This window comes from Lynx rufus, unplaced genomic scaffold (genome assembly GCF_022079265.1).
Source record: "Lynx rufus isolate CCGP_SWC_20201006 ecotype Redwood Valley unplaced genomic scaffold, mLynRuf1.p SCAF_10, whole genome shotgun sequence".
Classification (NCBI taxonomy): Eukaryota; Metazoa; Chordata; class Mammalia; order Carnivora; family Felidae; genus Lynx; species Lynx rufus.
The window spans coordinates 50,418,093-50,443,476 of record NW_025814824.1 but is presented as its reverse complement, the minus strand read 5'-3'; the positions used below and the strand labels follow the sequence as shown (position 1 = coordinate 50,443,476).

Genomic DNA, 25,384 nt, shown 5'->3' with positions numbered 1-25,384 from the left:
CAGAGGGGTTGGGGGAGGGGGATGGGCTAAATGGGTAAGAGGCATTAAGGAATCTATTCCTGAAATCACTGTTGCACCATATGCTAACTAACTTGGATGTAAATTAAACAAGAAGTAAATTTTTTAAAAAACATGAATGGCAAATAGATGTTTTCTCAGATGGTAATTCCAATCAATTGGAAGTGGAGTCCAGAAGACATGACAAAATAGCATAAGCCAGGAAAAACGTCAACACATATATCACATATTTGCTCATGCTTGCATTAAAATAAGACTTCAAATTCTGTTACCCACAAACATATATTATACTGTTTTTGATGCTGGGGAGAACAGAAAGATTATGAGAGGTGACATTTATATAGGCTCTTCCATACAGTAACTCATCTCCTCTTCCTAACAATCTTATAAAAATTCAGTCCCAGAGAGGTAAAGTGACTTGACCAAGGTCATATAGATATTGTGTAGAAGAAATAGGATTCAACTCCTGGCAGTCTGACTCCACAGTCCATCATCTTAGCCACTGTCCCAAAAAGCCTATCCTTGCCCTAAATGTATTTATGGAGCAGTAACAAGTCAGTGTATACATAAGAAAATGTGTCAAGGACTTAACAGACAAAATGCTACTGGGATTTAGGGAAAATAGAGATCACATTCTACTCGGGGGGAGGATGAGAAAGAGAGGTTCTGAGGTTTTCCAGATGTGAAGATGATAGGCACAGAATTGTCCCTACATTTTCACTCAACCTGCTGTCTGGTAAAGGACTCCTGCAAGAGGTAAGTCGCTGACTCTATACAATAGAGTGACTCTGTATGACCCCAGGGAAGAAGGAATCCAAGGTCTTGCCCCGATATCAATTATACCTTCCATCTGTGAGGCTGTTGACAAGGTGTTTCCATATGCAGGTTCCCTCTTGACCCTCATAACCACATAGGTGGCTATGAGTAGTGCTGAGATTTTTATTATCCAGTTTTAGAGATGGACTTTGAAAATGAAAGGACTTGTACTGGTCCCGGTAAGTAAGTAAAAGACCCAGGCGACTTCACCCCATATATTACTGTCTTTCCCCATATACTGCTTAGAAGCAAAACAGAACCTTCAAGAAATGTCTTCAGGTATATTCTTTCTATCCTAAATTCTCAGAGATTCTTCTGCATTCTAAATTTCCTCTTTCCATGACGTTGATCATACTCCTTTGGTAACTGTGGCAATTTATGAGGATTAAATATTGGATTTTGGGCCTTCCAAATCTGATGGTCATTTTCTATGTCCCAAACTACAGTTGATTCATCAACAGTATGTCTTAACTTCCTTTGCCTCCACTACCAAGATTTTGTATATTTTTACAAAAATATAGAATAATCTTCCTTCCCATAAGGAGATGACAGAATATTTGGATTCTTACCATTTTCAGACTACTATTAACACATGATTAACTTTGATATAGTGGTGCCTCAAAAAAATATTCAACTTGATAAACCAGCGGTAGATCTAAACCTGTCACAAAAAGAAGCAGTGCCTTGCAGACACCTGCTAATTTTAATGCCAACTAAAAAGCACAAATTTACATCTACCAATTTATCCACATTATGCCTGAAAGAAGTCACCCTTTGAACTAGCTTAGTGGACCTGTGATTTAGATGCAATGAGTCTGAATCCAGCCATCTACATTTTTGCAGTTTCACCGGGTAGGTTCTAAAGTCGATTTTAAAACACTTTAGGAAAAGCTAACCAAACAATTTACAAGTGGGATATGACTGCAAAATGAACTTCTCCAAGAAGCGATCTCTTTTTGCAATGGTTCATTGCCCCTCCAAAGAGACTAATGGGTATCCTGGTTTAGTAAAAACAAACAAAACATAGAATTAAAATATGCAATTTCAAGTCCTAACCCCACGATTTACTTGCTTAATAACTTTGGTCAAGTTGCTTACCTTCCTTTGCTTCAGGTTCCTCATTTGTTAAATGTGATGACAATTCCTATTCTAATTTCCTTACAAAGTAATTGTTAAGTGTCAAATGATATGCTCTGCATATACGTATGCAAAAAAAATTACACACATGTATTATTTTTACATACGTTTGGGGCCATAGGCCAAATTTAACTCATTCCACCCCTTACACTTGGACCAGATGAAATTGCTAGGCTGTGACTACTCAAAGTATGGCATTGTGACCATTAGCTTGCTATATGTGAATAAATAAGACTAAAACTAAAAAGATTAAAATACACCAAAATAGGGGCACCTGGGTGGCTCAGTCAGTTAGATGTCTGACTTTGGCTCAGGTCATGATCTCGCCGTTTGTGGGTTTCAGCCCCGTGTCAGGCTCTGTGCTGACAACTCAGAGCCAGGAGCCTGCTTTGGATTCTATGTCTCCCTCTCTTTCTGCCCTTCCCCTGCTTGTTCCCTCCCTCCCTCTCTCTCTTTTTCAAAACTAAAATAAAACATTTTTTAAAAACACACCAAAATAACATCCCTAAATTTTAAAGACCCAAATATACAAAACAACTAGAACTACTAGAAAAAATACAGAGAATATGTTCATGACCTTGGGATAGAGAATAATTCTGAAACAAAAGTACAAACCATAAAGGCAAATATTGAAAGGTCTCATTACTTCAAAATTTAAAGTATCTGTGGAGAAGTCACCACAGACAAGGTGAAAATAAAAAAATTATGAGAATAATATTTGCAATGTGTGTAATAAGAATAAGTATCCAAATTATATAAACAGCTTTTTACAAATCAGTAAGAAAAGGCAACCAATAGAAAATGGGCAAAGTGTATCAACAAATACATCAAAAAAAAGGAGGAAATCCAAATGCCCATGAAAAGATGCCCAACATCGCTAGTTACCCAGAAAAAGAAAATTGAAATTAACAGTGGGGTACCATTTTTTACCTTTGAGATTATGAAACATAAAAAGTTCTTCAACATCAAGTGTTATAGAGAAAGGATATATATACAGGACTGGATGTGGGGAAGATGGTGCTCTCACATATTCCTGGACATCATCCACTTGGAATAGCCACTTCAGAGAAAAATAGCCTCAGTTCTACTTCTGGACATACTCCCTAGAAAAGCTCTCACACCTATGCACCTGGAGACATGTATAAAGGATGATCATTGCATTTTTCTTTGGGATAGTTAAAAAAAAAAAAGGGAAGGAAGGAAGTTAGGAAGGAAGTTGGGAAGGAAGAAAACAGACAACCTAAATGCCCACCTCAAAGGGAATGGATAAATAAGACAACAGTCATAACAAAGAATATTATGCAGAAGTTAAAAAGGGATATGTGTCAGATCTAAACAAAGGAACATGGATAAGATGAAATGATGTTTATTCCAAAGAGCAAGGTGAAGAGTGATTTGTATGCATAGGTGCACTTATGGATGAAATTAACATACTGAGTTGATTCAACCTTGAATGGAAAGATACACAGCAAACTCCTAATTGGGTTGTCTCTGGGGAGCAGAGAATAGAATGAGAGTAGGGATGATGCTCCAAGGGGCTTGTGATCTGTCTGTATGGTGTTATTACTTCCATAAATCAACAAAAAGGCTGAAAGTAAATATGACAAAATATTAACAGTTGTTAATTCTGGGTGGTAGGAATGTAAGTGTTTGAAGTACTATTCTCTGTACTATGTTGTAACTTTAAATTTCACAGAATTTTTTACAAACTGATGAAGAATTCCTGAACACTGACAAAGCAGTTGACTTCACATGTCACTCACAGAAGACAGTGGCTGGAGAAACAGAGCCAGTGTCTACACCTGGTACGGAGGAAGTGAGGACACAGCTGAAGAGAGCCTCAGACATCGGGTATTGGCAAGGGACCACAAGATCCTAACATAAGTGGCAGTCGGTGTGGCCAAGAAATATTTAATCTTTCCAAGGACTCCAAAACACACAGATATAGTTCTAATGCAATGAATCAAAAGAGAACTCTTTGCCTAATGATGAAAAACTTTCAATACTACCAGGAAACCCAAGAAGTCCCAACTAATTTTAAATGACCAATCTGAAATACAGAAAATCCTGGGCTGCAGAATATTTTGAAAGAAAAGCGATTTTATCACTCTCAAATATACTTTGGAACCCTAAGAATTATCTATTATGAATATTTTTCAAGTCAAGTATTTGGCTTGTAAGATTAGGAAAGACCTAAGTAACCAGCATTTATGTGTCTAAAGAAATAGGACAATCCTAGCTTGTTTGTTTGTTTGTTTGTTTTCTAGAGAGAGACAGAGCAAAGCTGGGGAGGATCAGAAAAAGAGACAGAGGATCTGGAGTAGGCTCTGTGCTGACAGCAGACAGCCCAATGTGAGGGTTGAACACATGAACTGAGAAATCATGACCTGAGCCAAAGTCAGTTACTTAACTGACTGAGCCACCCAGGCGCCCCAAGAAAGAGGACAATCCTGAAAACTGTCCTGTAACAAATTAAACCCTAGGAAAGCTTATTCATGTTATTAACTTACTTAATACATAACTCCATACCAAGGAAAGGTAAATTTTAGCACAGTCCTGCCTGAATTATTGCAAATCCAAAAACATGGAGATTTCTTATGCATTACAGGTTATTCAAATGATTTGGTATGCTGGGGCAGGGTATTAATTAGCCTCCATTCACAATTAACTGCCTTTTACGATTTCCAGCAAACAGTCTTGACTTAATGGTAGCTAAGTCCAAGTAGTGTTAGCCAAATGTCATTCAGGCAAGGTTGGGGGCACATGAGTTACTTACTGTCACTAAGGGTCCAAGCGATGAGATCTTCACTCCATTCCCCCTGGGCCTTGGTGTTGACTCTGGCTCGGACTATGTACTGCTCCCTGGGGTGTAAATTGTTAAGTAGCACTGAAGTCAAGTTGCCTGGGACTTTGATATTCTGCTGGTCACTATTCATTTGCACAGACCTCCTCTCCACTTCAACATAAAAGTCATCTTCTGAGGTTGGAAATATTGGTTGCCAGGTCAAATTTAGAGTAGTCTGACTTTTTGGTAGGAGAATAAGACCTCTTGGAGGAGGGAGACCTGGGAGAAACCAGAAAGGTTATGATTTTTTTAAAGATTTTATTTTCAAGTAAGCTCTATACCCAACATGGGGTTCAAACTTAAAACCCCAAGATCAACAGTCACATGCTCTACCGACTGAACCAGCCAGGTGCCCCTAGACCATGATTTTCACATAGGGTGAAGCACAAACAGCCCCAAAGGGCAGCTTTACATAACAACCTTGGCTTCTAGAATAATATACAACTTCACAAGCCATCAAAGAAACACAAGCTAGCAACCATGCAAGACTTTTTTTCTATCAAAACTGCAAATCTTTGTAACAATTCTAATTTGTAGTTTGAATACTTATAATACAGGAAGACCTTTAGAGAACAACTTGGGAATATTTTCCAATAGCCCTAGAAATGACCATATGCTTTGGCCCTATAACCTAACCATACCAGGGATTTATATTGAAGAAATAATTCAAAGAAAGGGAAAAACCTATGTACATGAAGATGTTCATTATGGCATTATTTAAATAGCAAACAGTCCTAAATACTCAAAATAGGAAAATGCTTTAATAAATTATGATATAGCCATCCAATGGATTAAAATAGATCATGAGGAAAAGTATGGGAGGCCAATAAAGTATTTATAATACTTGAGAAAAAACTCTGCAACATGGTAAAAGTCATGTCTACAAATGGTGAAGGACAGGGAGGAAAGTGATAAAAATTTAAAATGTGGAGGGGCGCCTGGGTGGCTCAGTAGGCTGAGAGTCTAACTTCAGCTCAGGTCAGGATCTCACGGCTCGTGAGCTTGAGCCCCACGTCAGCCTCTGTGCTGACAGATGGTAGCTAAGTTGGAGCCTGGAGCCTGTTTCAAATTCTGTGTCTTCCTCTCTCTCTGCCCCTCCCTCCCTCCCTCCCTCTCTCTCTCTCTCAAAAATAAACAAACATTAAAAAAAATTTTTTTTAATTAAAACAGATTTCCCAAGATTGTGGGATAGTAGGTAACTATTCAGTGTTCCTGTCATGCTTTTGAGCAACATATTTTAAAGCAATTTTAGGGTTACTTCTCCTTAGCAAGAATTTCAAACATTATAATAGCTGTGGTGGCAGGGCCTGGAGCAGCCCGGCTCTAATCACATCAAAGTATCAGCTACAACCACATGCTGCCCCTGCCAAGACCCTGGGCTACCAGACAGGTACCTGAATGGAAACAATATGCGTTCTGAAATGAATCAGATAATGCTTTGTGGCTTGGGAAAATTCGTAAGTTCTCCAAGTTTGCATGTAACACAGGATGAAAAAAGCAATCTTGCAGACTCAGGAGGAGTAAACGGGATAATGGATGTGAAAATGCTTGGAAGGTGTCAGGGACTCTATTAATATAACCTACTTTCCTTCCTTCCTTTCTTCCTTCCTTCCTTCCTCCCTCCCTCCCTCCCTCCCTTCCTCCCTTCCTTTCTTTCTTCCTTCCTCCCTCTCTTCCTGTCTTGTGTCAATGGACACAGAAGGAATCTGTGTATTTTCAGTTAATAATAGTAAATTGATTTTTAAATTCCAGATATTAAGTGTTTGCAAAACACAGAATAGGGATCCTCTAACTTGTGCTTTCTCAGTGGGGACATTATTGCCCCTAAGGGGGCAAAAACTGGTTCCTGGGATATGAGAACATTTTATACATTACAATGGCTTAGACATTTTGTCTTAAGGACACAGATATCTAAAAAGGGGGCAATAATTGAAGAAGGAGGAGGGGGAGGGGGAAGGAAAGGGAGAGAAGGTTGAGAAACACTGTTCTAACTCTTCTTGGTGAGAAGAAGGGTCTATTTCCATACATCAGGACAGTGACTCCCACAAGCCAGTCTGACTGCTGTTATACTAGGGAGAACCAGCAGTCAGGTCCCACAATTTACTTGGCATTATGCTAAAGCAATAGTTACTCTCTATAGCCTTTGCAAATTAAATCATTATTATAACTATTTAACATGAATACATTTATTACTCTACATAGTTATTATTCCCTATAACCTTTACAAACTCAAAGAGGTGATGTCAACGCCTTTGGCTCATCTCTGAGGTTTAAGGTCCATGAAGCCGCCCAGAGGGGCTAGGCAAGCTTGTAACGACAAAGCAGAACAGAGGGTTGATGTCTTGGAGCATACATCTAAACCTTCTAAGCCTATGCCTGGTACAGGGGAGTAACTGGGACCAACTTCCCTTTGCCTTTCCTTCGGGAACATGACTTACCCTTCACCCCTCCCTACCTGCCCTGTATGTGCCATGTGTTCAGAGTGGGATCTCTTCCCTCCTCTCCTGGCCTTCTGGCCTTCCCCATTTAGTCAACACACTTATAAATAGTGCAACTGCCAGATAAATTAAAAACCAAACATCAGCAAGATTCAAATGATGGGAAAAGAAGAACCATCAAGAATTCCCTCCCCACCTACCCCTGAGAACTCCTTTGAAATATTCCAAGAGACTTCTAAATACATCCTGGCTGGAACATGTTCTGAGCACTGAAGACAGTCCAGTGTGGGTCTGTGAAGTGTTTTATGATCTGTTCCATAAATACTTTCCATCTGAGTCAGATTATGTATGACCTTCCCCTTTGATTCATCAGTACTGGCAGAGAGAGAATTAACTACCATTTGCCTTCGAGCAGCAACCTGACCACAGCCAGAAGCCCCTTTGATGTCTTTATCTTCTACTTTATGTAGTTTCTGGTATGATTTTTGGTATTTGCTATCTGCTGAGTTCCCAGGAAACCGTTCCTCATTTGCACAATGCTTCTACAAGCACCAGAGTTGGTTTGGAGTTTCCCTTTGGTTTTCTAAGGGTGGCGCTAGTGAGGTGAAACAGGTAGGGTGAGTGAAGTTGGGCAGTCTCTGTTAAGGGAAGCACCACCCCTGCAGGAGACTTAGATGTTCTTTCGTGTTTCACACTCATTAATCCAGATCCTTCTGGACTAAAAATAGGAAAACTGACCAAGTGGGATAAAGAAATGGTGTCTTTGGGCTCCTAGCTAAAATAATAATAATAATAATAATAATAACAACAACAACAACAACAACAACCAAAGAAGTAAAAGGATGTTAAGTCTGAAGATCAACTTAGTAACCACTCAATAAAATGGGGAAGATGATTCTTACCCTTTAAGGTAATATAAATTAAATATATGTGAACTACAAACTATAAAGCGCTGACCAGGAGACAGCAACAAATGCTTATACCCAAGGACCACTAGAAAGGCAAACTTTACAAGGGATCACTCCCCTGTTTCTGACAGGGGTACCTGGGTAGCAGAAAGATGGAGCCTAGGTTAGCATCAAGGAAGCTTCACAGATTCAAAGGATTCTCAGTTAACACAATAGAAGGCCAATAGATACTAACATTGATCAACCAAAAAAATATCACTATATTACTCAGAACGCGTGGACCGAGGATATGCAAAATCCAGTACAACTCGCCAACTTTTTAGAGCTGCAAAATCTTGAGCCTGACTCCCACCCCAAACCTACTGAATTGGAAACTCTGAATTGGAAACTCTGGAGGTGGGGGGGGGGGGGGGGCTCAGATACCTGTTTTAACAGGCTCTCCAGGTAATTCTTATGGACACTAATGTTTGAGAACCACTGAGGTATATATAATAAGAAATAGCTTGGGCACCTGGGTGGCTCAGGTGTTAAGCATCTGGCTTCCGCTCAGGTCATGATCTCACCGTTGGTGAGTTCAAATCTCATATCAGGTGAGCTCAAGTCCCACTTTGGGTAAATACTAGCCCCGCCTGGGGTGAGTCCCACTTCTTTTTCTTTCTCTCTCTCTCTCTCTCTCTCTCTCTCTCTCTCTCTCTCTCTCTCTCTCTCTCTCTCTCTCTCTCTCTCTCTCTGCCCTTCACTCACTTGCACTGTCTTTCTCAAAAAAAAAAAAAAAAAAAGGAAGTAGCTTAAGGAGGTGAAACTGACTGCCTATAGGGAGGAGCACTCGGAGGTGGGGAGGTGACACAGGGGTCTGATCTTTGGATAACAGCCTTTCATTCTATTTGACGTTTTAACTACGGGCATGAATTAGTTTGAAACATTAGAAATTAGTTTTAAAAATAAGTCAACTGGGATTTCTGAAGTATACATGTGGCAAGAGTCTGGCCTAGGCCCTGAAGATGGAAACAGGAAGCTGTTGGTGAAACTCAGGAACCAAGCAGTTGCTGCTAAGTAAATCCCAACTCCTAAGGGATGTCCCTGCCTTCCTGAAGGCTCATCTGCTTCCTCCTCTGTCCCGGAGTGCTGCAGACACCCTCCCCCAGGGAGATAGACCAGGAGTGCAGCCCAAATAAAAGAACGATTTGGCTCCAAGCTGTCAACCTTCCTGTCACTTTCCCACCCATTCAAAAGCAAACTCCTTCCCCCTGCACCCCCACCCATCCACTCGCCCACCACCACCCTTCCTGGTCTTCCTTCCTCTTTCCCCTTCCTCCCCGCTCCCACCCAGCGCAGGAATAAATGCCGTTTGCTTCCACTGACCGATAGAAGCAGTGGTGAAGCGTCTCACGGGTCCCGGATGCCCTTCCCCGCCCTCTCCACGCCGGACCAGCTGCACGCAGAGCTCGTATTCTGTGCGAGGTTCCAAATAGTTGAGTGTAACAATCTCATTTGTCACTGAGAAGAGGGAAAGTCCAGGAAACTTAAGTTGGCATTCTCATACCTTGCTTAAATCAGAATGTTGTTATTGTGATGTGAACTAGTGTTTGGTTCTCAGAAATAATGTGTAAGTGAAACAGGCAAGCCATTCCTAACATAAGGGAAAAAAGGCTTTTTAGAGGAAGTTTCCAGGTGACGATGTATACATTTCATGTAGGTCTCTGAGCCAGTTAATCACTTCCACATTTGTCTTTTCATTTGTAGAGTAAAACCACACAAATCCTCAACTATATGAAATAACAATTAGATTTAAGGGAGGGAAAATCCCAATTACAATAATATAAAATAATTTAATTGCCACTGTTTTTAAATACATAGTGATTGCAGTCAGCTCTCAACAGAAGAGATTCTTTGGGAGTTTGTTTACAAAGACCGGATAACAGATTTGTAATAGTTACACTACTTGCACAGGAAGGGCTCTGAAGTACTTGAAAACAGAGCCCATAAACAAATAGTTTATGCATGTTTAGCTATTAGCTTTAGCCAGCCTCTGTCCTCCATAGCTATTGCAAACTATTGCCTAATTGTAGGATAAACTCCCAGTTGGTAAGAAAAAAGAATTGGGCTGTGTATAAGAGTTCTTAGAACACTTTGTGAATGTCCACTTGTAGAAAGTGATGACGGACTAGTACCACCGTATTGAAAAAAAAAAAAGCTGATTTTTAATAAGACCTAGCCATTGATATCGTAAACAGCAACATAGCAAATCAGCCTTATGTCACTGGGATTCTGAATTTCAGCTGAGTCTAGAATAGAATGAAGCGCTCAGTAACAATGCCATGACTTAATTTAACACAGGTCAGCTAGCATTAAGCTCAAACCTCCTTTTGTTCTCCTTCTTGAAACTTCGTCAATTACCTACAGAGAGTATGTGGAGGGCCCTTTTTAGGAACTGACAGGCATAATGATACTAAAGGATGCCTGTTGTCCACAAGTGTGGTAGTGAGAGCTCTAACAAGTTGGTGCTACCATAGCCAGTTGACAATGTTCAGCTTTAAAAAAAAAAACAACCTGTGATTTCCACATCAGGGAACAAAAAGAACTGCAATTTGTGTTTCAAAATAAATGTAACTGTTTCCGTGAACTGTTGACATTTTATCACATTTTGGGATTTTTTTTCCTTCAGGGAGTTGGGGGAGGGGCAACTCTTTGTCCACATACCGCACCCCCAACCCCAGTTTAGTCTGTCACAGCCCAAACTTTTCAGGTCCAAATTCCTTTCAAAATCTCTGTGTGTTGGGAGCCTGCAGGACAGGGCAAGTCTCAAAAGAGAAAAAGAATGAACAACTCAATACATCAGCAACAATCACCCCTCAGATTTTATAGTCTCTCTGCCTTTCCAGCAGGCCCTGGACTTTCCTATTACCGTATTCATGGCATGAGCATGTATCTTCCACCATGACCCAGCCAGATAGAGTAGCTAAACAGAGGATTGATGAGCCAGAGAAGTGTGGGAAAGACATACTGATATAAATAGTAACGCTGGACACAGCCTGGTTCTGTGTCCTGCAGTATACCACAATTTCCAGAAAGTTAGCCCAAGAACTCAGGACCCACGCACTCTGTCCTGAATACTCTCAAGTGGAACCCTCTGCTATAGCCACTACCCAGGGGCAGAGGAATGGGAGTGGGAGAGAGGATTTCTATATTTGAGGAATTTTTTTTCTACCCCTGCCACTTCTTTAGCTGGAGTCTTTCCTGTTCACACCTTACCTTGAATATGCCGCCAAGCCTCATAATGATTAACAGGTTTGTATAGGAGCTTCTTGGATTTGATTGGTCCATCCCCAAAGTAAGGCTCAGAGCTGATGTTGATGACAGCAAAATTATGTCCAGTGTCAATCACGTTTGGGGCATTCAGGGGCTTTGGAAGAACTAAAGAAAATTTCAACAATCAGATTAGTCCTGAACACTTTGGAGCTTGATTATCATTTTTTGGTGGAGGTAGAGGAAGAGTGCCCTTACATTCCAACAAAACCCTCTTGAGGCAGGTGCAATAGGGAAACACTGGGTAACCGTAGGAGGAACAAAAGACAGGGAACTGAGTCTGACACCTGACGGAATGTGACATCTGAGTAACCCCTGTGATAGCTCTGTGGTTTCTCACGGCCATAAGAATCCTATTGTTGCTCAGGCTCAAGCACACGTGTACACAGACCCAGTTAGCCTCCAAATTGCCAAGAATGACTCCTGCATTGGGGGCGCTAGAGTACTCCTAGTACCTTTTGACTGTGGAGAAGCCACAAGAGAAAAATCAGACTGCGCCTGCATATAGTAGCTGACATGGAGAATGCGTAATAATATGCAGAGTTTTTAGAAGTCCCCGCCTATTCCCACAACCCTACAAGAACATACCATCCCCTAGTTATGACTACCCATAAAAAAGCAGAACCCTACCTCCACCCAAGCGACTCAGATCCTGTATCTGACTGTACCTGCACCCCACCCATCCCCTTTCAGTGTGTACTTGTGCTTTGCAATAAAGCGTCTTCTGCTCCACTTTGACTCCTTCTTGAACTCTTTCTCACAATGAAATCAAGAACCTGGCACTAGGCTGGTGGTTGAGGTCTCAAGGCCGGAGAACTCTCCCACATTTGCCATATCACCCTTAGAGTTCTCTGTTCAGATTCAATGCATTTGCCAGTGGTGTGGTCTCCTGGCTTTCCTCTTGCCCCTCCAAACCATTATCCACAAAGTACTCCTTAAAATATGCTCACTTCCCTGCTCAAGACCTAACTATGGATCCCCATCATGTCTAGAGTAAAATCTAAGATTCATACCATGACCTGCCAGGCCTTGCACAATTGAGCCCCTGCTTCCTCTTGCCCTCACCCAGTACCCTCCAGTGCCATTGATCTTTCAGTTCATCCAACTGACAGTGTACCAAGCTCCCTTCTGTCTCAGGTTCTTTGTACATGTTGTTCTGCCAGCAGTGCTCCAAACCTCCCACTACTCTCTGGTACCTCTTAACTCATCATTCAGCAATCAGCTCTGATGTGACTTCTTCACAGAGGCCATCCCCAAACCCCAGTTAGGCTTGTGTGTCATACACCTTCACACAACTTACACTTTTCCTTTGTTGCAATTTTCAGAATTTATTATTCTTAGAGATTTTGTGTGATCATTTGACATTGGTCTTCCCTATTAGACTATGCATGGTCTCTCTCTCTCTCTCTCTCTCTCTCTCTCTCTCTCTCGAGCTTAGAGCAATGCAAATTTATTCTTATAGTTCTGGAGGTCAGAAGTCAGACACGGGTCTCACTGGACTAGGATCAAGGTGTTAGCATGGCAGTAAGGGAGCTCTAGGGGAGACTCTGTTTCCTTGTTCTTTCCAACTTCTAGAAACCACCTACATTCCTTGACTCGTGGCTCCTTCCTCCATCTTCAAAGACAACAATATCATGTCTCCTCAACTCTTTTTTCCATTGTGATATCTCTGACTATAACTAAGAAAAATTCTCTGCTTTTAAGGACTCATGTGATTACAGTAGGTCCACCCAGACCATCCAGAATAATCTCCCCATCTCAAAGACCAAGTATTCTCAATGGGGTGAAATAGCAACCCCAAGGTGGTTAAAATTGGTTCTTGCATGATTGGAAAAGCCTCAGATAATACAATGGTTTGTGACCCTCGAAAGAGCCTAAGTTCATAAACAGATATGCAGTACATTCATGATACTAACATTTTATGGTGTTGGGAGGAGAGTTTGGGAATAAATTTCTAAAGGGGCTCCTTGGTGAGGTGATAATGATAAAAAGGTTGTAAAACACTGCACTGGACTCTAAACCCCGAAAGGACAAAGACCATGGAGGTTTACCAGGTGCTGCGTAATGTTTGTCAATTGAATTTCTAGTGAGTTCTGTAGCTCCACTAACCTATCCTTCTTAAAAATGCACACCTGTTTTTTTCCCTCCCCAAGAATGTATGCTATGTATGTAGAGTCTTTCAGATTCTGCCAGTGTTTTTAGTTAGGGCAGTTTCTGAGAAGAGGGCACTGCTGTGAGTAAATTCATTCATTAAGTCATGCTTCCCTTGTATGATCAAATAAGACCACCTGTTTGCTTAAACCATCAAATGCTTATTTTATTATAGCTATTAATACCAGTATCTTATAAAAGGGATACTTTTACAAGCATGAAACAAACTGCCCCAAAGCTTCCTCTTAGTAATTTATCATTTTATTTTTTGTCTTTTAATAATTTTTATTGAGGAAAGCCTGGGTGGCTCAGTCGGTTAAGCATTTGACTTCAGCTCAGGACATCTCACAGTCCGTGAGTTAGAGCCCCGCAGTGGGCTCTGTGCTGACAGCTCAGAGCCTGGAGCCTGCTTCACATTCTGTGTCTCCCTCTCTCTGACCCTCGCCCGCTCATGCTCTGTCTCTCTCTGTCTCAAAAATAACCATTAAAAAATTTAATAATTTTCATTGAGATATGCATAATGTAAAGTGCAAAAATCTTAAGTGTGTTTAGCTCAAGGGACTTTACCTGGGTACACACCCACGTAACCATGACCCAGACTGAAACACAGTACATTTCCAGCGCCTCCTCGCCTCCCGAAAGGGAACTCTTGTGCCCCTGCCCTGTCAATAGGGAATTATTTTCCTGGCTTCTGTCATTATCAGTTAGGTTTGTCTGTTTTTTAACTTTATATAAATGGAATCATAAAGCATATATTTTTGTTGCTCAATATTATGTCTATGTATTATTGCAGGAATTAATTTTTTTGCTATTTAATATTGCATTGTAGGATGTTATGAGCTGAATTGTGTTCCCCCAAACACAATTATTATGTGTATGCATATGTGTATGCATATCTCTTATGTACTTAAACAGATCCTACATTGAATTCTTAACCCCTAGTACCTTGGAATATATTTGAAGATAGGGTCTTTAAAGAGGTCATTAAGTTAAAATGGCATCATTAGGTCTGTTCCTAATCCAATATAACCGTTGTCCTCTTTAGAAGATTAAATCAGGACACACACAAAGGGAAGACCATATGAAAAATACAGGGAAAAGAGAGCCATTCATAAGCCAAGGAGTGAGGCCTTAGGAGAAAAATCAGCTCTGCTGAAACCTTAATCACTCACCTGGCCTCCAGCACTTGAGAAAACAAATTTCCATTGTTTAAGCCACCTAGTCCACGGAACTTTGTACGGCAACCCTAGCAAACCGTTGTATATGAATATACTACAATTTATGTATCCTTTATGATGTTGACGGATGTTTGGGTTAATTTCAATTTGGGGCTATTATGAATAAAACTGCTCTGAACATTATTGAAGATGCCTTTTTGAACATACACCCTCATTTCTTTTGAGCATGTATCTAGGAGAACTGCCAGGTCATAGGTATGTGAATGATTAGTATGTATTTTCAGTTTTCCAAAGTGGTTGTACCAACTTGTCTTCTGGCAGCAAAAAGCCTTGCATCTTTTTTTTTTTTTTTTTTGTGTGTGTGTATCAACTATGATTAAAGACACTGATTAAATTACCTAATGGCTATTTTCATTTTATGGATATCAGTAATTATGACATGAAGAGGCATCGGTAACCTAGTAAAACAGATGCTTCTATGCACTGATGCTGTGTGCCGTGACTTCCACCAAAAAATAAAAATGAGAACTACTGACTCTTCTGAATCTTAGCAACATGGTTTATTTTTGACTTATTTATTTTCCATGGGCAGCAAACATTCCAACAAGCTTAAAAATAAGGTAATTTGTCTTGTCTGCATATCATTTCCTTCCTTTCAAGAACACGCAAGATATAAGAAATTATTTTGATCGTGTGAATGTTCTACTGAATAAAACAGATCAGGGCTTTTTTCCAGTAACCCAAAAAATATTAAAGATTCTTTGGCAGTTTACACAGATCCTCAGGGTACAGAATCCAAATGTATAAGGCTGTATTCAGGCTAATGTTGTTATTGGTCTTTCAAAAAAAGATTAGGTTCTGGGCATTTACATTTATTTCATTTATGGGAATTAGCTCTGGGATAGCCCAAAGATTCCTAATCAAGTAGCAAAATGGGTCAAATACAAGTCAGCGTTGGTTATCTTGCTTCTTAATCTTTAACACAACAGACTCAGAAAATAAAATGGTCTAGAAAAGATGGTGGAGTATTTGGAGTCAGGAGACCCGGGTTCAAAACTCAGATTTACTTCTTAAGAGATATGCTACCTTACACAAGTTAACTAACCCCTCTGAATTTGTTTTCTGACTGGTGAAGTGGTCATAACAACATCTATCACCCACAGTTCTTATAAAAATTAAATAAGATGAGGTATGTGAGGCACTTAGCTTGGTGCCTTTTCTTTCTACAACACATATCAGAGAGCTGTTTGCTGTTTTTGTCTAAATGAGTTCATAAGAAACTGACAAATTTAGGGGCTCCTGGATGGCCCAGGTATTTAAGCATCCAACTTTGGCTCAGGTCATGGTCTCGCGGTTTGTGAGTTTGAGCCCTGTGTCGGGCTCTGTGCTGACAGCTCAGAGCCTGGAGCCTGTTTCAGATTCTGTGTCTCTCTTTCTGACCCTCCCCCACTCATGCTCTGTCTCTCTCTCTGTCAAAAATAAATCAACATTTAAAAAAAATTTTTTTAATAAAAAATAAACATTAAAAAAAAAATACTGGGGCACCTGGGTGGCTCAGTCAGATAAGCATCCGACTTCGTCTCAGGTCATGATCTCGTGGTTTGTGAGTTTGAGCCCTGCATCGGGCTCTGTGCTGACAGCTCGGAGCCTGGAGCCTGCTTCAGATTCTGTGTCTCCCTCTCCCTCTGCCCCTCCCCCCACTCATGCTCTGTCTCTCTCTCTCAAAAATGAATAAACGTTTTTAAAACACGTTTTAATAAAATGAAGCTGACATTTAAAATTCCTTGTGGTATCCATGTATACCAGCCAAGCTAACTTGGATTTACCTCCACATTGCTTCTTCCGCTCAAGCCAAGAATGTACATACACCCACTTAGATTAATTTGAATTTTGAAATACTAATTCAGAGCAGGAAGAATACTCACAATGCTGAATATGTGAAAGAAATCATTCATGTTCATTATATAGCATAGTCTGGATTTCATAATAAATGAGTAAGCCTCAAAGTATTTGCCAAATTATCCTGTGCAATAGTGAATAGAATGAAGTCAAACTTTTCATGAAATATTAACACTATAAGACATGTTGTTCCAGACACAACTCCAAGTGTTTTTACATATTTAACAAATTTTCACAGTAACCCTGAGAGATAGATAAACTAAGCTTTATTTTCAAATAAAGATAGGCTCACGGAGGTTAAATTCAATTGCTCAGGGCTATAGACAGGTGTCTGGCTACTAGGGACAAAAATTAAACCCAGGGCTGTGTGACTCCACAGGTCATATACTTAATTCCTCCCTTCCATTTTCATGCATATAAAAAGTTGTTAAGATTTCCTATCCTGGAGGGGCGCCTGGGTGGCGCAGTCGGTTGAGCGTCCGACTTCAGCCAGGTCACGATCTCGCGGTCCGTGAGTTCGAGCCCCGCGTCAGGCTCTGGGCTGATGGCTCAGAGCCTGGAGCCTGTTTCTGATTCTGTGTCTCCCTCTCTCTCTGCCCCTCCCCCGTTCATGCTCTATCTCTCTCTGTCCCACAAATAAATAAACGTTGAAAAAAAAATTAAAAAAAAAAAAAGATTTCCTATCCTGGAAAATATCCTAACATCATCTTAGTGCTCAGATAACATTTCTGTCTTGGAGCAGCACCCAATGATACATAAAGGATACAAGCTCTACTTCTATAAAATGGAGCTTACCTTTAACAGAAATGTTGAAAGGCTTTTCCACCATCCCAGCCACTGTGTTCACACTGCAGACCCAGACCCCTGAGTCAGGGGGGAGGACCCGGTGGATGGTGAATGTGGCCACTGACAGATGACCCGTATGGTTGAAGTCTTTTGGCTGGAAGGGATGAATACAAATAAAAGCTTCTAGGGAGGCAAAACACACGAAAGGTCCATAACACTGACCCCACCTCATTGTTTGATAAGAAGTTTTCTAGGAGAGATTAAGAAACCAAATGCAATGCTAGTATAATCATTGGCTTATTTCCAAAGCTATTGTAGTGGCCCTGAAAGTTTATATTGGATAGTTGCCCTCTCAGATCCTGCTGTTGTGTTTGTATGTTTGGGAGTGTGGGGTAAACACTTACAAGCTAGGAATCTAATTCTTTTAAACAGCTTCTGGTAACATTTGTTCCTTCCCAGTTTAATGTGGAGATGGCTGGTGAGAGGACAAAATGGCTTCCTAAAATGATTGAGGAGCTGTCAAGTGTGGTGTTGTGGGAAAAATCAGGGCTCTGAGGACAAATGAACCTCAAGTCACATCCCTGCTCTGTCACTTTTCACCAATTTCTTAATTACTCAACTTCACCCAGCCAATTTCCACTTCTACAAAAAGGGAACAGGCTTTTTAGCAATGTTTAGCAACATGTTGTATACAGTATGGTTGACCCTCACTAGATGGTAGCTCTTACTTCCAATAACTCGTGAAAAGGCCAACAAGATTTGAAGAAGCTGTCAGTTTGTTTCACTACCTAATGAATTCTTTGAGTGGAATCAAGAACATCTGATGTGTCAACACCAGTAATGGCACATTTTCTACCTATCCTGCCCTCAAGAGGTCACTCGCATCTACCCTATTGTCAAGGTGATGTTCAATCATCTTTGAGAGAAAAAAAGGTAACCACTTCAAAATCTTTGGATAAGAAAATACATCAACTTTCTGATCACTTGTGACACAGAGAAATTTGGGGAAGTCCTGTCTGTGCTGCATTTGGGATTGTTGGGAGAAAAGAGGCAAACATATTGGAGAAGTTGTTTAGTCCTTTCCAGCAGAGAAGAACTGCTATGACAGCACACTAACCAGAGCTGAGCGCCAGCAAGGGCAGAGTGAAGTAGTAGGAGGGTCAAGGAATGTCCTCAGATCCAAGGGATTCCATGGATCACGGTTTCTGAACAGGAAACGTGGGAGCAGATTCATCTAGAGTCAAAAGGACTGTGCTGAACTCCCCTCTTTTACATGCTGCTAATTTTTGCTCCCAAAAGCATTGTAGAAGTAGACCAGTCATCAAAGCACCATTTCCTGATAGCACTGGGGGGTAACACACGAATCTCCTGCTGATTCATGGGGCCACACCTACCTTGCCACACACTTTGGTGGCCACAAGACCACCTCATTCTTCCTGATAGGAGAAGTTAGAACATGGGGATAGTTCGGGGGGCTGAGCCTTGCACAGGCTGACACATACTTCTCAACACACACAGTTGGAAAGTTCTGCAGGATGAGTGCCAGCCTTGGTGGATAGACTGTGGTGGTCTATTTCCAACCTTGCACCGTAGCTCTGGCCAGGCTGTGTTGAATCTGCTCTACCTCCCCAGAGACATGGCATTTTGTCAAAGCTAACAGTACACTGGCTTAGGAGGACACAAGCCCTGTGTGGAATCTAGCCTTTAGTGGGGGATTACTGCATAGAAAGCATCTAGTGGTGTCAGGAGACAGGTTAAGAATGACTCTTACATGGAGCACCGTTCCATCCGGCTTCACGAGAGTCATTTCTTCATTAGCAGGCAGTGGCCAGCCAGACGCCTTGCAGATGGGATTAAATTTACCACTGTTTACTTCTACGTGATCCGGCAAATCCTCTATCTTTGGGACCATCCTTGGCATGCCTGCATGAAGAAAACAACATTGTGGCATCTAATCTTTAACACAGCAGCAAGAGTAATACAAGCAGCTACCATTTAGCAAGTTACACCCCAGGTAAGAACTCCGCAAATGTTATATCATTTTATCATCACATAATACACTTTTAGGGGGTATGCTCTTGTACTCCCCATTTTACAGATGAGAAGACTGAGGCTCTGAGTCCAGAATCAAGCTCAGATCTGTATGAATCCAGAGTCCACACTCTGCCATAATGCCCTGCTCTCCTCCATGGATCTGGGATGGACAGTCTCTATATTAAAATGATTATCATGGCCACATCCCCCTGGCCTTACTTTTCAGCTCCTTTTACTTTTTAAGAAAATGTTAACAAAAACAAAAGCAAAGAAAAAAAAACCCCAAAACTAGGTTCTCACTGACTCAGCCAATGACCCCACCTATTTGCTGATCCTCCATTCTGATATACAAGACATGTCTCATTGATTGGGAATCTCCAAGTAGCAGGCGATTAAAAACATTCACATTTACATGCCCGAAGTAGACTATAACTGCCCCAGACTGGTTTCTAGGCAACAACCAATCAAAAGTGTTGCTGCCAATACTGAAAGAAAAGGTCTCTAGTAGCAACGAGGGTATCATGACTCCTTGCCGAATACCTATGTAGTAGAATGGATAATCCTGAAATAGAACAATTTTATTCTCAATCGTAAGGTATTTGAGAACCTCAGACCCTTTGTAAGTAAACGTGAAATAAGGCAGAAAGCAGTCCATCACTTAATGGGGAATGTGGATGATGTAAGTGCCCCCAGAGCTGCAGTGACTTACAGGCTGTTTTATGGAGGGGCAGGGGGAGGCCACAGTAAACACAATATTGATATTTTATATTGATATCTTGTTTCTCGGGCCCAGATTATGATGAGGAAAGGGTATGGAGCAGGAGGGAAAGAAGTCTAATAACGGCAGAGGTAATTACTTGATATATCTGTAGACTTGAAGGGATTATGATTAGAATCTACCAGATTTTGGGGGCACCTGTGTGGCTCAGTCAGTTAAATGGCTGACTTCGGCTCAGGTCATGATCTCACGGTGTGTGGGTTCGAGCCCTGCATCGGGCTCTGTGCTGACAGCTCAGAGCGTGGAGCCTGCTTCAGATTCTGTGTCTCCCTCTCTCTCTGCCCCTCCCCCACGCTCACGCGCTCTCTCTGTCTTTGTCTCTCTCTCTCTCAAAAAATAGATATTAAAAAAAATTTAAAAAGAAAGAATCCACCAGATTTTTCAGCATCAGAAGGTACTCGAGTAGGAATTTTAAAAAGTGCTTTGATATTTTTTTTAATTTTAATTTTTTATAAAGTGTATTTATTTTTGAGAGAGAGAGAGAGAGCGAGCGAGTTGGGGAGAGGCTGACAGAGAAGGAAAGAGAGAATCCCAAGCAAGCTCCACACTGTCAGACTGGAGCCCAATGCAGGGCTCAACCTTGAGAACCGTGAGATCATGACCTGAGCCGAAACCAAGAGTCAGATGCTTAACCGACTGAGCCACCCAGGTGTCCCAAAAGTGCTTCCATACTTTTAATCCAGTGAAGTCTTTCCTTCATCTTTGCCTTGTGTTTCCTGCTGTCAGAGGTGCAGGGGGAGGGCAGAACTGGGGGGAAGGAGACTGCTCTCTGAAAGCCAGGGGGGCAGGGTCTGGGCTTGAGGTTCTCACGCCTTTTGCAACATCAGAGTTAGAACAGAAAAGCAGGCATAAAATTGAAAATCCAGATCCTTCAGCTTCTCAGTTGCCTATTTTCAACACGATCCTCCGGCAGCCCCAAGACCTTTCCCTCCCTTCCTAGACTCTCCCAGGTTCCTACTCTGCAGTAGAGTCCGAACATGGCAGAAAGAAGTGAACATGGAAAGCTCAGCCAAAGCCTTTGGGAAAACAGTCGTTGGTATTTTCCTCCCATATCTGTTCTGATTCTAAAAACGAACAGAGAAAAAGCTGTGAAGCTCTCAGTTTTGCTGCTCTGAGTGTAGATTTCTTTCTGTAACAGTGACATTTATAGGATTGAAAAGGTGCTATGTGTTTATTATTTGTAAATAATAATATTATTTAGTATTAATACTATTAATATTAATATTTTGAAAATATGCAAAAATATGCTTCTTTTAATTTTAAAAAGTATATTCTAGGGCAGGAGTTGGCAAACATTTTCTGTACAGGACTAGACAGTACATATTTTCGGCTTTGCAAGCTAAAAGTTCTCTAGTAACTAACTACTCAACTCTGCTGTGGTGTGAAAGCAGCCATACATTATATGTTCTAAAGGAACCAGCGTGGCTGTGTTCCAGTAAAATTTTCTTTATAACAACAGATGGTAGGGAAATAAAAAGGAATGAAGCACTGATATATGCTACAATACAATTAAACCTCAAAATAGTATAGTCAATGAACAAAGCCAGCCACAAAAGACCACATAATGTATAATTCCACTTACAATTTATGAAATGTCAAGAATAAGTACATCTACAGAAACAAAGTAAATTAATGGTTGCCAGGGGCTGGGAGGAGCAGGAAATGGGAGTTACAGCCAGTAGGTACAAGGTTTCTTTTGGTATGGCAGAAACATTCTAAAATTAGATTATGGTGATGGTTGCACAACCCTAAATATACCAAAAAAATTATTGAACTGTACATTTAAAAGGGATGAACTTCATGGTATAAAAATTCTGCTTCAATAAAGCTGTAAAAATTGTGGATTGGGGGGCACCTGGGTGGTTCAGTTGGTTAAGCAGCTGACTTTGGCTCAGGTCATGATCACACAATTCATGAGTTCAAGCCCCACATCGAGCTCTCTGCTGTCAGCACAGAACCTGCTTCGGATCCTCTGACCCCCCCCCCCCTCTCTCTGCCCCTTCCCCGCTAGTTCTCTCTATATATATCTCAAAATAAATAAATAAACGTTAAAAAAAAAAAAAAGAGCTGGCTGGAGTTGGTCTGTGGGGCAGGTTTTGCTCTAGGGTAATTTCTGAACTAGAATTATTAAAATTTCATCTTGAGGGTAATCTTTTCGTTTTTCCTTCTTTTTTATATCTTGCTTTTCAAAAATAGCCTGCGTCCAAATCCCTCCAAAGCAGTTCTTCCCTGTTGTGCATATCCAGGGAAAAGACTGGTCCCAGAGAAGGGACAAGAGGTAGGCAGAGCCCTCAGCTAGCCAGTCATCATTGAATGTGCCACAAAGTGCCTATGGTTTACTCCTAGTGGAAGGAGAAACGAAGGCCACCATGAGGGCCTGCATAAGAGAACTAGAATGGTGTCCTTTAGGACTCGGAATATATTCTTCCCACCTTCTGGATGGAAATAGAAGTGGCTTGAGGAATGTGGGCTGCTGGGGCAAGAATTATAACCAGCAAAGCTCAGCTCAGACATGCTGAACATGGCCCGAACTACAGTGTTACCTTGCTTTACCTTCTTTCTCACACTGGAGCCCTTGGCGTTCTGGAGAGCAGAGACATCCTTGGAACCGATCACACGTCTCCCCGTGGCTGCACCTGCATGTAAGCTTACAGTCTGGCCCATAATAACCAGGCTGGCATGCTGCAGACAAAGACACCAGAACCACCGTTACCACGGGGGAAGGGAGAAAACTAAGGCTGTGGGTGGCTAGTTTTGTCTAAGCTATTTATCGGGTGAGATAAAATCCTAAAAATTATATCCACTGTTACTTTTAACTTTTTTTAAAGAGGACTACTAGAAAGTTATCAGTTATATATGTGGCTTGGTTCTATTTCTACTGAACTGCTCTGCCCCAGAACATTGTTACCAAATCGCCAGGACTCCATCATAGTTCTCAATATGGCAGATGTGGAAGCAGCTGATTTTGTGAGGTAAATACTGACAACCCTTGGAGCTATGGTGAATTCACCACATTAGCATTCATGAGAGAGGGTCTGGCAACCTTGACTGTGTGTTCGTGGCAAGCTACTGTATCACAGGACGTGTGAAACCGAACTTGAAAGATGTGAAACACATACCACTCAGTCTCACTGAACAGGAAGGTATATTTTAGAAAGGGCAGAGGGACTCTTTGAGTAGGTGAAGTTAGTACTGCCTAAGTAAGGTCCACAGAAGAAAAGACCTTCCTCTATTTTCATATCCCAAATCCTGTCTGGATCGGGCCTAAGAGTCCTGATATTTACATCCCACTGAAAAAACAAATCCTCTATGGCCTTCCAACTCCAAGTGTGGTCTGAAAACCAACAGCATGAGCACCATCTGGGAGCTTGTTAGAAACAGAGATGCCCAGGTGCCAGTCCAGACCTATGGAATCAGCACCTGTGTTTCAATAAGAACGCCAGGTGATATGCATGAGAAGTACATTCTATAAAGTCCAGAGTCTTAATTATGAAAACATAATTAACTTCGGATGAAAACATCCGTGATTCAAAACCCTGTAGCCCAGCATTGGGCCGCTGACTGGACAGCCCGGGTATATCCCACACTATTATTTCCAGCAAGCTGGACCTCCTTGGTATACCTGCTAGAACTTTCTCTGTTCAGGGGTGTGACTGATACGTACCTTCATTGCACTGCAGACCCTGCCACCCTGTGGCACAGGAACACCCGTAGGGGTCTGGGAGACAGAACACATACGACTTGCATCCCTCCGGTCCACTACACCTTTCTTTACAAGTTCTGCCGAATGTGTGCAGTTCACAAGCTTGGAGGGGAAGGAAAAGAGGACTCACAGTCAAACAGTCAAGCCCTTGGAATGTAGGAGTCTTCTTTTAAAGGGTCTCTCCTAGACTTGTGAATATGGAAAATAAGCCAATCTCAGCTGTGGCATGGACAGCTTTTCAGTGGCCGGCGATCAAGCATCTCTAGGAAAGGATACCTTTTTCCAATTCATACCAAGTTACCATATGGCCTAACACAAGCCATTTAGTTTCTGTTCCCAATTGTGTCCAGGGTTCGAATTCTAAATCCAGCAATGACGGTTTTTGAAATCTACAACTTACTCAGCAAGTACTCTTGACTTACCCTTCTCACATGTCCTCCCCATAAACCCAGGTGGGCAAATGCATTCTCCTGTATCCTCATGACAGATACCGTTGTTCATACAAACAGTGCAGACGCGGTTGCATTCAGGTCCCCACTTCTGAGCTTCACATCCTTTCAAGGAAAACAAGGCTCTGGTGAGTAGAGCACATTAACTCAGCCAACATTTACTGGGCACCCACGACCTGTCAGTCATTTTAGTGGACACTGGTAAATGAAGATAATCTTTGCTCTCTAAAAGTTAATGGTCTTATATGAAAAACAGACATGGAAACAGGAAATAAGGATCGAAATAAAGACAAGGAGTATCTAATCCTGTCTTGGGGATGGAAGAGGATACACAGGAAGGCTTCCCAGAGGAGGTGTGTGTGAGTTGAATCTGCAGGACCATGTAATTAGCCAAGAAGACAGGCTGCAGAGTGTGTTCCGAGCAAAAGCGAGATAGGGGTGGAAAGCCTGGCATGTTCAAGAGCTACGGGAATGGTTAGAGATAGAGCAATGGTTTTCAAAGTGTGATCCCTGACCAACAGCTTCTCCAGTACCTGGAAATCTGCTGGAGATGCCAACCTCAAACGTACTCCCCATCCATGACCTAATAAATGAGAACCCTGGAGGTGGTCTAGCAACCATGTTTACCAAGTCCTCCAGATAATGCATGCCAGAGTGTGAAAACCTCCAGTCTAAAGTACGTAGAGCAAAGAGTCAGCTAAAAAAGCAAGCAGAAGCTAGTAGCATTCACCTAGTTTTTCAAGAACATTCAAGAAGCGAAGCAAGACACACAGAACCTAAAATACAAGAATGGTAAAATGCTTCTAGATTCTTTCTCATGGAAAATCGCACCAGGTGATTTTCGATGGTTAATTACATCCAAGGACATCTTCTGATGTAAGGGGAAAAACTCAGGGGGATTTGGATGACCCTTTGTGGTCAGGAATTTAATTTCTCAT

The 25,384-nt window shown here is 41.5% G+C and overlaps 1 protein-coding gene across 1 annotated transcript in view; it reads right to left on the bottom strand.

Moving 5' to 3' along the window:
• TEK (TEK receptor tyrosine kinase) overlaps positions 1 to 25,384 on the bottom strand; it is a 106,022-nt gene that overhangs the window by 21,725 nt on the left and 58,913 nt on the right. The window contains exons 5-12 of the mRNA XM_047065125.1: positions 24,420 to 24,551; positions 23,959 to 24,099; positions 22,848 to 22,976; positions 19,254 to 19,405; positions 17,492 to 17,636; positions 11,415 to 11,576; positions 9,525 to 9,659; positions 4,748 to 5,035 (exon numbers count right to left, since the gene is read on the bottom strand). Coding sequence (XP_046921081.1) covers positions 4,748 to 5,035; positions 9,525 to 9,659; positions 11,415 to 11,576; positions 17,492 to 17,636; positions 19,254 to 19,405; positions 22,848 to 22,976; positions 23,959 to 24,099; positions 24,420 to 24,551 — 1,284 coding nt within the window. The remainder of the gene's footprint in view (positions 1 to 4,747; positions 5,036 to 9,524; positions 9,660 to 11,414; positions 11,577 to 17,491; positions 17,637 to 19,253; positions 19,406 to 22,847; positions 22,977 to 23,958; positions 24,100 to 24,419; positions 24,552 to 25,384) is intronic.